General features: G+C 44.1%; 1 protein-coding gene across 5 annotated transcripts in view; it reads right to left on the bottom strand.

The window, feature by feature from the left end:
* CTNNAL1 (catenin alpha like 1) overlaps positions 1 to 16,335 on the bottom strand; it is a 79,099-nt gene that overhangs the window by 17,230 nt on the left and 45,534 nt on the right. For all 5 annotated transcript variants that reach the window (XM_081872685.1, XM_081872686.1, XM_081872682.1 and 2 more), the window contains 7 exons: positions 16,122 to 16,211; positions 14,418 to 14,588; positions 10,041 to 10,241; positions 7,413 to 7,499; positions 5,755 to 5,913; positions 3,136 to 3,228; positions 349 to 499 (listed from right to left, as the gene is read on the bottom strand). In XM_081872685.1, coding sequence (XP_081728811.1) covers positions 349 to 499; positions 3,136 to 3,228; positions 5,755 to 5,913; positions 7,413 to 7,499; positions 10,041 to 10,241; positions 14,418 to 14,588; positions 16,122 to 16,211 — 952 coding nt within the window. The remainder of the gene's footprint in view (positions 1 to 348; positions 500 to 3,135; positions 3,229 to 5,754; positions 5,914 to 7,412; positions 7,500 to 10,040; positions 10,242 to 14,417; positions 14,589 to 16,121; positions 16,212 to 16,335) is intronic.

Below are 16,335 nucleotides of genomic sequence, written 5' to 3'. Positions count from 1 at the left end.
GCTAATAAATGCAATAGTAAATTACGTGTTTCTAAACACTCAGTGGACATACGCCAAGAAGCTCTGCCAACTGGGCCTCCATGTCAATTTATCTGCTGCCTCTGGAGCTGCGTATTTGCTCTGCAGGCTTCACAATTTGCAACGTAGCAAATATGAGGGTACCTATGGAGCTGCGTAAAATGTTAAGTGACTCCAAGTTGTCCTTTGTTGACCTTATAAAGGATTCAACTTAGATGCACAAACCAATCTTGCATAACAGCCAGGGTACTCAGAATACGCGTGTGCTGTAAGTTGGTAGCTTGTATTTAAGGACAGTAGGTTGTCTGCATCTAAGAACAGCTCTCTCACCTCGTCTTCCTTCAAACACATCACTGATTTCTCTTAAGAGCAAGGACATGTCAGTCAGCTGTGACTCCCAGGCTTCGCAGAACACATCCAGATTTTCTTTTGCAATCTTGCTGGAAGGATGCAACGTCAGGGTTTCTGCAGCAGAAATTATCTGAAGGAAACAAAGCAGATCTTGCCATGTAACCAGAAATTGCTAATCAGCATCCACCCCCAGAGGCAAAGAATAAACAGCCTCTCATTTGTATTTAAAAAGGGCCGCTGTAGCATTTGCCTGGCAAAGCTTTGCAAACACTAAGGGCATTCATTGGGAGCACATTGTGCAAAACTGTTCTGAACAAACAGCTTTCTTAAATTGAGTGAACTGAGAAAAACCACTTAATATAATTAATCACGACAATTTCACAGATTATTACTAATTTACATAATACATTCATATTAAAGGCAAAAAAGGTTCACCGAAATTGGTAGAATGTCTGTAAGAAGAGCTTTATCACATCACAGATGTGCAGTACTGCAGATGAGAGCCCAGATGTTGTTCCACGTAAACTATACTGCACCTGTGGAACACTGGTTACTAAAAATGATCCTAAAACTAACATTCCCTTTTGTCCCAAAACAATTTTGCTACTCAGATGTTCATGAAATCTATCTAATATGGAATTCACATAGAATTTAGCACAGAGGATTTGCAGCAAGGACAACTTGCCAACGCTTTGGATAGAAAGCAGTATCAGGACGCATGAGCCAATGGTCTGATTGGTGTAAAGTAGCCTCATTTGTGCAGAGCAAGTCTAAATTCTGGCCTTCCAGTATGGTCCATTACAGATTGGGTATGTATTCTTTCTCCTCTCTGTGAAGAGAATTCCCTGTGGGTGTTAACCGCAAAATTACTATAACACTGAAGAAAATCATTCCAAAGGGTTATACCACCAGTACTTGACCCCAGCAAAATCAAATTAGATTAATAAAAATGGGATTGGGTCAGTGCTGAAAGTGTAATACTTTGCAAAGGATTTCGTGTGTTCAGAGGTTCAGAGTAGTATGTGAGGTGAGAATATTCTCCAGAGAATATTCTCCACAAACTGTAAATTCTAATGTAAGAACCAGTTTTACAAACCACGTTTAAAAAATCTAGTGAACAGTAAGTCAAGCTGTGATACTGCCAGCTTAAGTAATGAATAATGATTATTATTTTTTTAATCCAGTTACATTACTGGGCATTGTGTCATTCACCATTGGCACTTCTGAAATGTGAGCTACAGAAAACATTTTTATTTTTTTAGTTTAAAAAATGCTATTCATTTAATTTGATGAACATTTGAATTCGTATGTATTTCAGCTACATGTAATAGCCTTTTTTCTATTTTGGTGTGATCTTATTCTTAGCAATTCTATAGCCTTGGCCATACAGTGTGATTTTTTTATTTTATTTTTTACAGAAAGTAGCTTTAATGCTTTATACACTTAAAATACCTAGGCCTATACAATTATGTGTAACAGCATGCGAAGTGGCCTTTATTTAAACAGTTGACATTTCTATATTTTTATTTAGTGCCAGTAACTGGTTTTTGCAGTGCCATTCAATGGTACAAGGTGCCATTTACCAGAGACTGACATGCTGAAATATATTATGATATAATGATAATATATTTAATGTTAATGGCTTCTTTTTTATATGTATGCATATAGTTTTGTTGATCAAGCTATGTTTTAGTCACCAAAACAGTTATTAGGTGTTAGAGCAATTAGAAGCACAAGATAGCCTATTACTGAATTTACTTGTATCAAACCTTAACATGCCAATTGTATTTTTTGACTTGTCCTATAACACGTACATGTTCTAATGGAAGAATAAAATATGATTTAGCTACTGAGTTTCGTTATACCAAATCTTAACATGACAATTACTGGTGCCATCACCTTAGAAAGGTTTAAAGCGCATTAAAATTATATCATTTTCAATGCATTAAAATGAATATTCTCCTATTTTAAATGAAAATTCTTTAATATTCTCATTAATCGAGAATATTCTTCAAAGGATTATTCTTGAGAATTTAACATCACTAGTTTGGAGTGCCAAGAGCTGGAATAGAATCTGTTCACAGCTGCAAAAGGATGCCGCTTAAAAATATGGCATACTATACGAAAGGAACTAAGAGATAGTGAAATAGAAAAAGAGATATTAAATTGGTCTCTTTTTGTAAAGTCCATGTAGACTGGGAGTAATACTGATGCACATTAATACAGTGGTACCTCGGGTTACATACGCTTCAGGTTACATACGCTTCAGGTTACAGACTCCGCTAACCCAGAAGTATTACCTCAGGTTAAGAACTTTGCTTCAGAATGAGAACAGAAATCGTGTGGCGGCAGCAGGAGGCCCCATTAGCTAAAGTGGTGCTTCAGGTTAAGAACAGTTTCAGGTTAAGAACTGACCTCCGGAACGAATTAAGTACGTAACCCGAGGTACCACTGTATAAATCCATTTAATCTGATCTGCTAGATGAAGGAAATCAGCTTGAATGTGTAATGACTGATGAGCAGGTGGACTGATTAAAAGGTAACATCAGAACTCCTCAATTTGATACAGGAAAAATGATAATCTGCAGCAGCGATAGAGGCTAAGCTCTTGCTAGTGGTTATCACCCAAAAGCTTATGGCACAGCAGTTCAATGCCTCCTAGCTGTGCTGTTTCTAAAGCTGGATGTGTCCAAAATGAGATACCGCAAACACAGGTCTGCCTTGAAAACATCTCTTTCAACACCGCAAGGTAAAAATCACACCTACCTGAGGCCCCGTCACGTGAAAAGTGTCTTCTGCATGTAGACAAGTAATTTCCAGCGGCTCTGTTCCGGAGACATGCCTCAATAAATGACATATCTAGGAAACGAAGCAGGAAAAGCCACCTACCAATTATGCGATGGTTATGGAAAGACAACGTAGAAATCACATTGGTGCCAAATGAAAGCTTTTAGAATTCAGAAACTGCTGATGATAACCTGGATCTCTGCTGAACGGCTAAAAAGCTAAGGGGAGAGGAGCAGTGATTGACCTTCCTGCCCCTCCATCACTTGTCTCCTGAACTCTGGTCCCCTAGACCTTTTTTCTTTGCCTCAGCTGGTGCAAATGTGCAGCTGGGTAGCCAGGCAAAGGGATAATCTTATCTGTCTCCTCCAATTCTCTCCCTCCTCCTCCTGCTCCTTAGACATCTGACATTGAAATCCAGCATGCGATTCCAGCTTGGCCCCTGAACATGCTTAGCATTCCTGCATTGCAGCAGGTTGTTCTAGAATGATGAACCTCCCAACTCTACAATTCTACAATGCTCCCACCTAAATCAATAGCACTGGAAGCTTGGCTGCAGTGGCCCCACAGTCATTTTGCACAGTGTTGATTCTAGAGCCATAATACACTAAGGTCAGAAACTAGTTTCACTACAGTACCACTTTGTAGAAAAAGGCAGAGGGGCAGCATATATATAAAAAAACACTCCGCAACTAAGGTGACCCACCTACAAGGTCTGATGCCCCATATGAGATTTCCCCTTTCAACTCTAAGGGTGGTAACAGAGATGGTACCTCCTAGGAAGCCACATCTGGACCAGGAACATACCCTAAGAACATGATTTGCAACTCTGATATGCATTACAAGAGGCAGCAACAGCTATCAGCATAGTGCGTTCTACCTCCACTGACAGAATGTGTAAAGGACCCCTGGACAGTTAAGTCCAGTCAAAGGCAACTATGGGGTTGCGGTGCTCATCTCGCTTTCAGGCCGAGGGAGCCGGCATTTGTCCACAGACAGCTTTCCGGGTCATGTGGCCAGCAGGACTAAACCGCTTCTGGCACAACGGAACACTGTGATGGAAACCGGAGAGCACGGAATAATAATAATAATAATAATAATAATAATAATAATAATAATTATTATTATTATTATTATTATTATTATTATTTATACCCCGCCATCTGGCTGGGCTTCCCCAGCCACTCTGGACGGCTTCCCAAAAAAATATTAAAATACTGTAATATATCAAACATTAAAAGCTTCCCTAAACAGGGCTGCCTTCAGAAGTCTTCTAAAAGTCTGGTAGTTGTTCTCTGTTGGGAGGGCGTTCCACAGGGAAGGCGCCACTACCGAGAAGGCCCTCTGCCTGGTTCCCTGTAATTTGGCTTCTCGCAGTGAGGGAACCGCCAGAAGGCCCTTGGAGCTGGACCGCAGTGTCCGGGTAGAACAATGGGGGTGGAGACGCTCCTTCAGATATACTGGACCGAGACCGTTTACAGCTTTAAAGGTCAGCACCAACACTTTGAATTGTGCTCGGAAACGTACTGGGAGCCAATATAGGTCTTTCTACATTGTTTACCTTCCCGTCGGAGTGGTACCTGTTTAACTTCTTGCACTTTGATGTGCTTTCAAACTGCTAGGTGGGCAGGAGCTGGGACTGAGCAATGGGAGCTCACCCTTTCGCAGGGATTTGAACCGCTGACCTTCTGATCGGCAAGCCCAAGAAGCTCAGTGGTTTAGACCACAGCGCCACCCATGTCCCGCTGTCGGATTCTGTATGCTTTTGAGTGACAGTTGCTCAGAATCACACGTGGGGAGTTTGTTGTTGCGCTCAAGGTCTGCTTGTTCGGCATTCCAAAGGCATCTGTTTGGCCACGGTGAGACCAGAATAGTGGACTAGGTGAGCCACTGGCCAATGCTGTGGCCGAAAGAAAAAAGTTGGGGAGAACCACTGGCCTAATACAAGGCTCCTCTTACTTTTTTTTTAATGCTGTGCTACGTATGTTAGGGAAGGGACGCGGGTGGCGCTGTGGGTTAAACCACTGAGCCTAGGACTTGCCGATCAGAAAGTCGGCGGTTCGAATCCCCACGACGGAGTGAGCTCCCGTTGCTTGATCCCTTCTCCTGCCAACCTAGCAGTTCAAAAGCACGTCAAAGTGCAAATAGATAAATAGGTACCACTCTGGTGGGAAGGTAAACAGCGTTTCCGTGCGCTGCTCTGGTTCGCCAGAAGCGGCTTAGCCATGCTGCACACATGACCTGGAAGCTGTACACCGGCTCCCTTGGCCAATAAAGCGAGATGAGCACCGCAACCCCAGAGTCGGCCACGACTGGACCTAATGGTCAGGGGTCCCTTTACCTTTATGTTAATGTGCTCCCCCATCCCTGAGTCCAGGCAAAGCACAGAACAGGCAAACTTGAGAACTGTGGTACTGCAAGGCCTAACAGCCTAGTCAACTGATGCCCCAGCCCTGGGGTGTGGGGGCATGGGCATGCATGTGGAGTCGGAACCTGCACAAATTTCACAGGTGTGCCCCAAACCGACAAAAACCCAAGACCGCTTTAAATCTTAATATTAAAACATTTTTGAACATGTTCATGAACATGATGCCAACTTACTTCAATTAACTGTTCTTTCTGTTCAGAGAGCTTACAGCTGTGTTCTGCGACTGCCTCTATGTTTCCTTCTGTCCCACAGATCTTCAGAGCTTTCAGAACAAGGTGGTCAGAATGGTATTTTATCACGTCTGCTGCGACAGATGTTGCTGCACTGTGAAGCTTTGATATATATATTTTTGGGGGAGGAGGAGAAGGAAGGAAGGAAGGAAGGAAGGAAGGAAGGAAGGAAGGAAGGAAGGAAGGAAGGAAGGAAAAGAAACCAGTAGGTTACAACACCAGATTGCCTGTGGTGGACAATTCAGAGCAAATTAAGACTGGGCGAGATGTACAAAACTTCCATCATTATGCATCATTCTTTTTCCAATTCCTCATCACAAAAAAAGAATTAAAGAATTGCGATCAGTCTCACAGAGTGTGGTGGGGCAGAGATGTTTGCCCGACCTCCCGGAGTTGTTGCTGGCTACCCGGAAGCTGAGGGGTGAGGCAGTAGTGAATTGGAGACATTGCTGTGCCCGCACAACTACAGGAACAATGGGTTGGCTCCGCCAGAGCACTTGTGCTGAGCTGCCTTCCCCACCACATCATCCCTCCCAGTAAGCAGCAGCAACTCACCTCCCAGGTCAGTTAAGCATCTCCAACCTAACCTTACCTCCATTACTGGTAGTTGTGTTTAACTGTAAACTGATGTGTCTCATTTTTCCATGCATACGTCTAGCTGTCCTTCTTAAAGTGGGCTCAGAGCACCTTACCTGGGGATCTCAGAAACTCCCTGACTGGCACTTAGGTTCATTAATGCCACAGCCCAAGGCGCCACCAGAGCATCCACTGGGAAATAAACTACATAAGAAGAATAAAACCTGAGCCATGCGAGTCCGAATTCTAAAATATTACTTAGCAATGTGCGTATTCAGGTCATGCTAGCAGGCTTCTATGCAGGTAATTACTTCAAGATAACCTCACAATATAAAATTTAAAAAATCCTTCCAGTAGCACCTTAAAGGTAAAGGGACCCCCGACCATTAGGTCCAGTCACGGACGACTCTGGGGTTGCGGCGCTCATCTCGCTCCATAGGCCAAGGGAGCCGGCGTACAGCTTCCGGGTCATGTGGCCAGCATGACTAAGCCGCTTATGGTGAACCAGAGCAGCGCACGGAAACGCTGTTTACCTTCCCGCCAGAGCGGTACCTATTTATCTACTTGCACTTTGACGTGCTTTCGAACTGCTAGGTTGGCAGGAGCAGTGACCGAGCAACGGGAGCTCACCCCGTCGCAGGGATTCGAACCGCCGACCTGACTGGCAAGTCCTAGGCTCTGTGGTTTAACCCACAGCGTATGAGTTTTTGTGTACATGAACACTTCTTCAGATACTTCTTTGTGTGCATGTACATGAAAGCTCATACCAATAACAAACTTAGCTGGTCTCTAAGGTGCTACTGGAAGTATTTTTTTATTTTGTTTAGACTACAGCAGACCAACATGGCTACCTGCTTATATCTTGCAATATAAAAAAAGGCTCAAGTGGTAGATTCAATTAGTTGGAACTACCATCACATGATTATATATCTGCTGAGCCAAGGATTTGTTTTTCAGAAAGTTATACATATCAAAGCCCAAGTAGCTCCCGAAATCTACTGCGGATTATACTGAATTGCACTTACTTCTCTCTGAAGCTCGGTCATACATTGACACATTTTTAATATCGCTACTTCCAGGTCTTCCGTGACATCCTTTTTCCTCTGACTTTGCTGGAGAGAAACAATTCCCAATCCCGCAGGATGGGTTTTTAGGCAATTCAGTTGTTCAAACAATTCACCGTCATAATAATAATTCAAACATGGGTTTGCAAGTAAAAGGTGCAGCCCTATGCATACTAATTTGGAAGTTAAGCTCCCTGAACAGAGTGAGACTTTTATTTGGAGTAAGCAGGGACAGAGATTCCTGAATAATAATAATAATAATAATAATAATAATAATAATTTAGTATTTATACCCTGCCCATCTGGCTGAGTTTCCCCAGTGACTCTGGGCGGCTTCCAATCAAGTGTTAAAAACAATACAGCATTAAATATTAAAAACTTCCCTAAGCCCTCAGGGTCTCTTCTAATTCTACAATTCCACGATACGAGGGTTCGACTATATACGTTCTGCTTTTTCCAGCATGCTTCTCTATCACAGAATTAAAAATACAGAGCAATCCACTGTGCTTCTGTTAGACAATAATTTGTTAGCCAATCCTGACCATGTGACTTGTTGGTTGTGTTTTTTTAAAAAAGTAAAACCCTGGATGGTTAAGTCCAGTCAAAGGCGACTATGGGGTTGCGGCGCTCATCTCGCTTTCAGGCAGAGGGAGCCGACGTTTGTCCGCAGACAGCTTTCTGGGTCATGTGGCTAGCATGGCTAAACCGCTTCTGGCACAATGGGACATTGTGATGGAAACCAGAGCACACTGAAATACCGTTTACCTTCCCGTCGTAGCAGTACCAATTTATCTACTTGCACTGGCATGCTTTCGAACTGCTAGGTTGGCAGGAACTGGGACAGCAATGGGAGCTCACCCCGTTGCGGGGATTCAAACCACCGACCTTCTGATCGGCAAGCCCAAGAGGCTCAGTGGTTTAGACCACAGCACCACTCGTGTCCCTTCTGTTTGTTGTGTACGTTAGTGCAGCATAAAAGGTAAGTGTCCTGGAAACCCATGACATTATGTGCACCAGTGACCTTGGGCTAAAGGTAAAGGTAAAGGGACCCCTGACCATTAGGTCCAGTCATGACCGACTCGGGGGTTGCGGCGCTCATCTCGCTTTATTGGCCGAGGGAGCCAACGTACAGCTTCCGGGTCATGTGGCCAGCATGACTAAGCTGCTTTTGGTGAACCAGAGCAGTGCACGGAAACGCCGTTTACCTTACGCCGTTTACCTTCCCGCCAGAGTGGTACCTATTTATCTACTTGCACTTTGACGTGCTTTTGAACTGCTAGGTTGGCAGGAGCTGGGACCGAGCAACGGTAGCTCACCCTGTCGCAGGGATTCGAACCGCCGACCTTCTGATTGGCAAGTCCTAGGCTCTGTGGTTTAACCCACAGTGCCACCTGCGTCCCTGACCTTGGGCTACTTGCTCTCTTATCCAAACCTACCCTGCAGGGTTTCTGTAAAATGACAGATTGGGGAAGAAACAGACCGTGTGTACTTACTGGAGGTGTGGCCCACAGTCCATTGGTAAAATAGTAAAAAGTAAACAAAAACATTTATAAAATGAAAGATCGCTCTACATTCCGCAGTCCCCGCTCCCAGTCCTATGAGGAATCAACCCCCTGTGCAAACTAACCTAGGGGTAAGCTCAATTCAAACATGATTTTACAAGTTGGATTTACAGATTTAAACAAACAACCAGCAGGCCAGATTAAGACTGGGGGTGGCAGTGGGTGGTCAGAAAAATAATGGTCCTTTATACTACAAATATCCATCACTCTGGTTAAAGGAACCAAAATCTGTTGTCTATGATACAAGCACCCATTGTGCCGCCATTTTACACCTTTTGTTGTGTCTTCACAACAGGTGAAGCAGGTTAGGCCGAGAGTTGGATATTGACCCAATTGAGCAAAACAATGAGTTATGTGAATTTAAATGCAAAACTGTACATGCTCACAGTATTTATTTATTTTTAGCTCATGAAAGTTTGTACCATAAAGATGAAGATAAAAATTTGTTTGTCTTCAAGATACCACGAGTCTTATTTTGTGGTACATTATTCTATGTTTACCTTTTGGGGGAAAGGGGCCCTATTGTGGGAACTGCACCAAAGCCCCCAACCATCTTAATCCAGCCTCCATCCAAGGGGCCAGATTCACATCTGTTTAGCATTAGCCATGCTGCAACATCTGGTGCTCCCAAACCATATGTTGGGGCTACCAAGCCAATGTTAATGGAAAGGTTAATCAGATTCCAGAGGAGAAATAAATATGTCCAATACAAGTGTACTTTTCTATATTAGCCAACAGTGAGAGGTGTGTGTGTTTTGTGTGTGTGTGTGTATCTGTGCATCTCCAATTATTAGTGTGTGTTTATATCTGGTTTGTAAACGACTGCAAAACACAACTAAACAAAACGAAGTTTTAAAAAACCAACGGCAAGGATTATAATTAACTTATGATGTTTGCAATATTGTAATGGGATGTTATTAGGGTTATCAAATAAGCTGTTCTCTGCAAATTGCCCTTGAAGTGTATTTCTTTTCAAGCAAACGTAAATGAATCAGCAATGCTAGGGGGGAAAGAAAAAAAATCTTACAGCATACATCCACGCTGACACCAGCTGCTCCAGTTCCATCTTTGCTTGCTTGGACAGTTCCAAGATGCGCTCTCTGTTCTCGTGGCTAGTATAAGCAGAATCAGTAAAGTCCTCTGTGTGCTCGAGGACAACACGTAGCATTGCCCGAAGATTTTCCTTTGACAGAAGATAAAGATTCTCCCGCAATCCTTCCACCTTATTCTGTGAAACAGGGTGGGGAGAACCATGAAGACACCTCAAAAAAATCATAGAAGACTAACAAGCGTACCATAATGGTTAAGAGCTGTGAATCAAGTACAGTGGTACCTCGGGTTACATACGTTTCAGGTTACATACGCTTCAGGTTACAGACTCCGCTAACCCAGAAATAGGACCTCGGGTTAAGAACTTTGCTTCAGGATGAGAGCAGAAATTGTGCGGCGGCAGCAGGAGGCCCCATTAGCTAAAGTGGTGCTTCAGGTTAAGAACAGTTTCAGGTTAAGAACGGACCTCCAGAACAAATTAAGTACTTAACCCGAGGTACCACTGTAGTCTGCAATTCAGATATAAAATTACTGCTGCCTTGGGCTGGGGGAAGAAGCCACTGGCCCATCATGGCTTTGGGATTCCAACTCTTCCTAGCATGACTCAGCCTAGCCAATGGCCAGAGACATGGGAGTTAACCCCAACAACATCCTGTGGGGCCAAGGCTCCCCACCCCTGCCCTAAGCTTCTTATTATTTCCATATTGCTGGTGGGAGGGCAAACATTGACTGGGCTTACAGGTTGTTTTAAGGAAACGAAACTACCATGAAAATGAGGGCAACGTACTTTGCAAGCTCTAAATACCAAAATTATTCAGCCCTTGTATATCAACGGGGAACGGGTGGAGAGGGTGGCGGAATTCAGGTTTTTGGGAGTGACTATCGATCAGGGCATGACTTGGAGCGCAAATACCACTGCTCTGGTGAAGAAGGCCCAGCAGAGAATTTATTTCCTCAGACTTTTAAAGAAGAACAATCTGAGTGAGAGACTGCTGGTGTCCTTCTACCGAGGCTCCATAGAGAGCATTCTCACATACTGTATTTGTGCCTGGTTCTCCAGCTGTACAGCTAGGAAGAGGAAGGTGCTCCAGAAGGTCATAACCACAGCCCAAAGGATTATTGGTCATCCCCTCCCATCTTTGGAAGAACTGTACGGTTCCCGTTGTCTTAGGAAAGCAAACAATATCCTGCAGGATGCATCTCACCCGGGACACAGTCTGTTTGTACTACTGCCTTCTGGCAGGAGATACAGAAACATCAAGTCAAGGACAAATAGACTGAAAAATAGTTTCTATCCAAGAGCTGTGGCCTTCTTAAATGCAGTAACTCGATAGTGTGACCTGGGAGTTTGATGGGTGTGGGTGTGGGTGTGGCTGGAATGTGGTTTGTTTGGTTGTTGTTGTTGTTTTGCTTTTGTTGTTTTTAAGGGATGGCATCCAATTTCGTTGCACTTGTGCAATGTTGCACTTGTGTAATGACAATAAAGAATCTATCTATCTATCTATATATTTCATCCCTGTCTTAAGCTAATGTTTGGGATCTTTTGTTAAAGAATCTATAGGTGGCATCCAGGATCTTTGCATATCTCCCACAGTGTAGTTACAGATAGGTAGCCGTGTTGGTCTGCCATAGTCAAAACAAAACAAATTCCTTCCAGTAGCACCTTAAAGACCAACTAAGTCAGTTCTTGGTATGAGCTTTCGTGTGCATGCACACTTCTTCAGATACACTGAAACAGAAGTTTCCAGACCCTTCTATATAGTGAGAAGGTGGGGAGGGGTATTACTCAGAAGGGTGGTGGGATTGGGTGATTGGCAGATAGCTGTGATGAGCCTGTTGACGACTCTTAACGACTGCAATAAGTCTTACAGGAAAAAGCAAGGGGTGAAAAGGTGAAAAATGGCTTTGTCATGTATAATGAGATAAGAATCCAAGGTCTTTGTTCAGACCAGGTTTCTCCATGGTTTTAAGTTTGGTGATAAGTTGTAAGTTGCTGAATTACAACTTATCACCAAACTTTTTTTTGAAGCTGCTGAATTACAATTTATCACCAAACCAAGCTTTGAAGCTGCTGAATTACAACTTATCACCAAACTTAAAACCATGGAGAAACCTGGTCTGAACAAAGACCTTGGATTCTTATCTCATTATACATGACAAAGCCATTTTTCACCTTTTCACCCCTTGCTTTTTCCTGTAAGACTTATTGCAGTCGTTAAGAGTCGTCAACAGGCTCATCACAGCTATCTGCCAATCACCCAATCCCACCACCCTTCTGAGTAATACCCCTCCCCACCTTCTCACTATATAGAAGGGTCTGGAAACTTCTGTTTCAGTGTATCTGAAGAAGTGTGCATGCACACGAAAGCTCATACCAAGAACTGACTTAGTTGGTCTTTAAGGTCCCACAGTGTAATTAGACATACCGTATTTTTCGATCCATAAGGCGCACCTGACCATAAGACACACATACTTTTTGGGGGGGGGCGGGAATTCAAGAAAAAAAATATGCGGCTCTTAGGGGCTTTTGCAGGAGGTGGGGGAAGTGAGAGAGCCTCGGTCTGTCCCTTCCTCCCCCACCTCCCACAAAAGCCAGGGATAGCCGTGTGAAGCCTCCCCAGGGCAACGGGATGAAGGCTCCCCGCTGCCCTGCGGAGGCTTCGCAGGCTACCCCAGAGCTGTTCAGGAGCTTGTGGGGCTGGCGGGAGAAGCCGGGCTTTCCCCCCAACGCCTGCCCCAAAGAGCAGGTCGGGGAGCAGCGGAAAGGCTGCAGGTCCCCCGCCCCCCCCCCCCCGCTCCAGGGACCACACATTCGCTCCATAAGACGCACAGACATTTCCCTTTGGATTTTAAGAGGAAAAAAGTGCGTCTTATGGAGCGAAAAATACGGTACATGTACATGAACCAACCTGGATCAACCTTTCTTTACTGGGCAGGATGCCATTTATATGTGTTAATGGGTTTTTAGGTTTTTATTCTGTTGTAGCTTTGTACTGCACTAACTCCTAGGGACGGAGGAACTTTGCTCCCCCCCCCCATGTCTCCGCCCCGGCACCTCGCAATATCATGCGCATGGCATCAGGATGTTGCGTTGTGCCCCCACAATCTTTTTTGGGTACTGCTTTTCATCTTTGTACTACTTTGTAAGTTGCCTTGGATTACTTTTTTGGGGGGGGGGAAGGGGGGAATGATAAAATGCAAATAATAATAATTATATACACGGCTCATTTACTTCAACCCTAATCAGTGCAGCAGGATGAAAATACACTTTTCTAAGATGATATACAAAAGAAATACAAGTGACACATGAGGAATGCATGGCTATATTTCATCCAATCCCCTTGGGGATATGAATTTCAAAGGGTGGAAGAGTTTAGTGGGATAATAAGAACAGGGGGACAGGGACGGACCTGTGGCCATCCAGATGTTGTTGAGCTACAACTTCCATCGTTTCTAACCACTGGCCATGGCTGATGGGAGCTGGAGTCCAAGAATATCTGGACTCCAAATGCAACACTAATAGAGCACATGCAACATTCAACATTAATAGCTGTGCATAACACTGCCATATGAACCATGTGCCACTCCACAAGTAGCAATGGCTATCCACCCCCCCCCCCAAAAGAGGGGGGAAATGGGTTGAATGGTGGAAATTGGCGAAACCACAGCAACACCTACTCCATACAGTGACTAACACCAACAATGTCATATTTTAAAGGAGCATAGCATGATGCTCTCTCTCATTCCCCCTATACAGAAGCCTCTCAAATTGGATTTGTCTTTATATTAACTTATAACACCTTCACAGCAGAAACTAATAGTAGTAAGTAGTAGTAATTATTTTTATTTTTATTTATACCCCGCCCTCCCGGGCCAAAACCAGGCTCAGAGCAGCTAACATCGAATATATAACACATTAACATAAAATCAGGCACTCAATTAAAATACATCCTAAAATCAGATCAGGATCAGAATAAAATCCAATCAGATGGAAACCTGCAGATTAGGGTTGGAGACCTTAAATACTCACCAGTGTTCTTGGGTTAATTTTTTTGAATTTTGTTGCACAAAAGGCGGACAAAACTCTGGCACCTACTGCCAGTTATCTGGTATTTGAAACTGAACAGCATTCATTTTACTTCTACACGCAGAGTTCCTTAATATATAAAGGGCCCTTAGTACCACTGTGGTTCCATGAAAGAGTGCCTCCTGTTTTCCCTTGGAGGAAAGGAAACTTCTATTGCCCATCAATCCAAGTATGCAGAAGGTGGTTTTCTGCTCATGTGTCTCGACCTAGGGATTTAAGCCACACTCTCAAAACAGAAACAAAAACCCCCCACTGTTTTGTCCTTACCTTGAATTCCTTGATGCCAGTATAGATGCTCACTGGGCCTGGTTCATTCTCTCCACTGGGTCGAGAGTCCGTTACAATCTCTATTACCTGCTCCAAAGCTAGTCTCATCCTGTGGAACACGGCTCCTTTGTTTACACGTGCTGATTCACAGTCAGGATGTCTTAAACAGGTCTTGGAAATAAAGGTTGAAAATAATAATAATAATAATAATAATAATAATAATAATAATAATAGTAATAATTTATTATTTGTACCCCGTCCATCTGGCTGTGTTTCCCCAGTCACTCTGGGTGGCTTCCACAGAGACCAAAAATACACTAAAATGTCACACATTAAAAACTTCCCTGAACTTAAGGGCTGCCTTAAGATGTCTTCTGAATGTCAGGTAGTTGTTTATCGCTTTGACATCTGATGGGAGGGCGTTCCACAGGGCGGGTGCCACTACCGAGAAGGCCCTCTGCCTGGTTCCCTGTAGCTTTGCTTCTCGCAATGAGGGAACCGCCAGAAAGCCCTTGGCGCTGGACCTCAGCATCCAGGCAGAACAATGGGGGTGGAGACGCTCCTTCAGGTATTATCCAGGTGTGCAGTCTGCAAGCAGGGGCAGCCTTTCAAATTTCAGCAACGCCCTGTGCAAGGCCAAAATTCTGCGCCTTCCAGCCTCTTGCCTCCAATTCTGTGCGTACACTACACCTTCAAGATTTGTGGCACCCTGCCCCCCCCGCCCTGGCTCAGCTCCCGGTACAGGGGAACCAGAGGCACCGCCCTAAATCAGCTTCTGCTGAAGGAAGAATCTCTCTATGCTCTGACTCCTTCCCTCAAGCAAAACAGCCAAGGCTGCTTATCAATCCCACCAATTAGTCAGCCATTGCATTTGTCAACACTGCCTTTTGGAAAGCCCTCTAGCCTTACTATGCATTGGCTGTTGCTACTTCAGTCAATTTCAGTCAATTTTACTTCAGTCAAATTCAGTCAATTGACATGAGCCAACAGTGTGACGCGGCAGCTAAAAAAGCCAATGCAATTCTGGGCTGCATCAATAGGAGTATTGCATCTAGATCAAGGGAAGTAATAGTGCCACTGTATTCTGCTCTGGTCAGACCTCACCTGGAGTACTGTGTCCAGTTCTGGGCACCACAGTTCAAGAAGGACACGGACAAACTGGAACGTGTCCAGAGGAGGGCAACCAAAATGGTCAAAGGCCTGGAAACGATGCCTTATGAGGAACGGGTAAGGGAGCTGGGCATGTTTAGCCTGGAGAAGAGGAGGTTAAGGGGTGATATGATAGCCATGTTCAAATATATAAAAGGATGTCACATAGAGGAGGGAGAAAGGTTGTTTTCTGCTGCTCCAGAGAAGCGGACACGGAGCAATGGTTCCAAACTACAAGAAAGAAGATTCCACCTAAACATTAGGAAGAACTTCCTGACAGTAAGAGCTGTTCGACAGTGGAATTTGCTGCCAAGGAGTGTGGTGGAGTCTCCTTCTTTGGAGGTCTTTAAGCAGAGGCTTGACAACCATATGTCAGGAGTGCTCTGATGGTGTTTCCTGCTTGGCAGGGGGTTGGACTCGATGGCCCTTGTGGTCTCTTCCAACACTATGATTCTATGATTCTATGATTCTATGAATTTCTTCTCCTTGTACTGCTGCAGCAAAGAGGCTCCCAAAGTCTTTGCTCTGCTAATGTCACATGAGTAAACGAGTTACCTTGGAAGCAGTGAGAAGCATCATGGTACATTTCTCGAGAATAGCCCTTGCCGCTGCCATCTTGGCCTTTTTCTTTTCGTCTTTCAGATCCTAAGGAAAGAAAACGAAAACACTCTTGGTGGATAGCCAGTCAAAGAGCTTAGCTTACCTCCTTATCTAATGACGAGGTATTTGGACAGCTTTTCTGTAAAATTCGGGTGGAATTAAACATTAT

This window comes from Podarcis erhardii, assembly GCF_964252035.2.
Source record: "Podarcis erhardii genome assembly, chromosome: 8".
NCBI lineage: Eukaryota > Metazoa > Chordata > Lepidosauria > Squamata > Lacertidae > Podarcis > Podarcis erhardii.
Note: the sequence above shows the minus strand (reverse complement) of the source record. Positions and strands in the feature narration are given on the sequence as shown.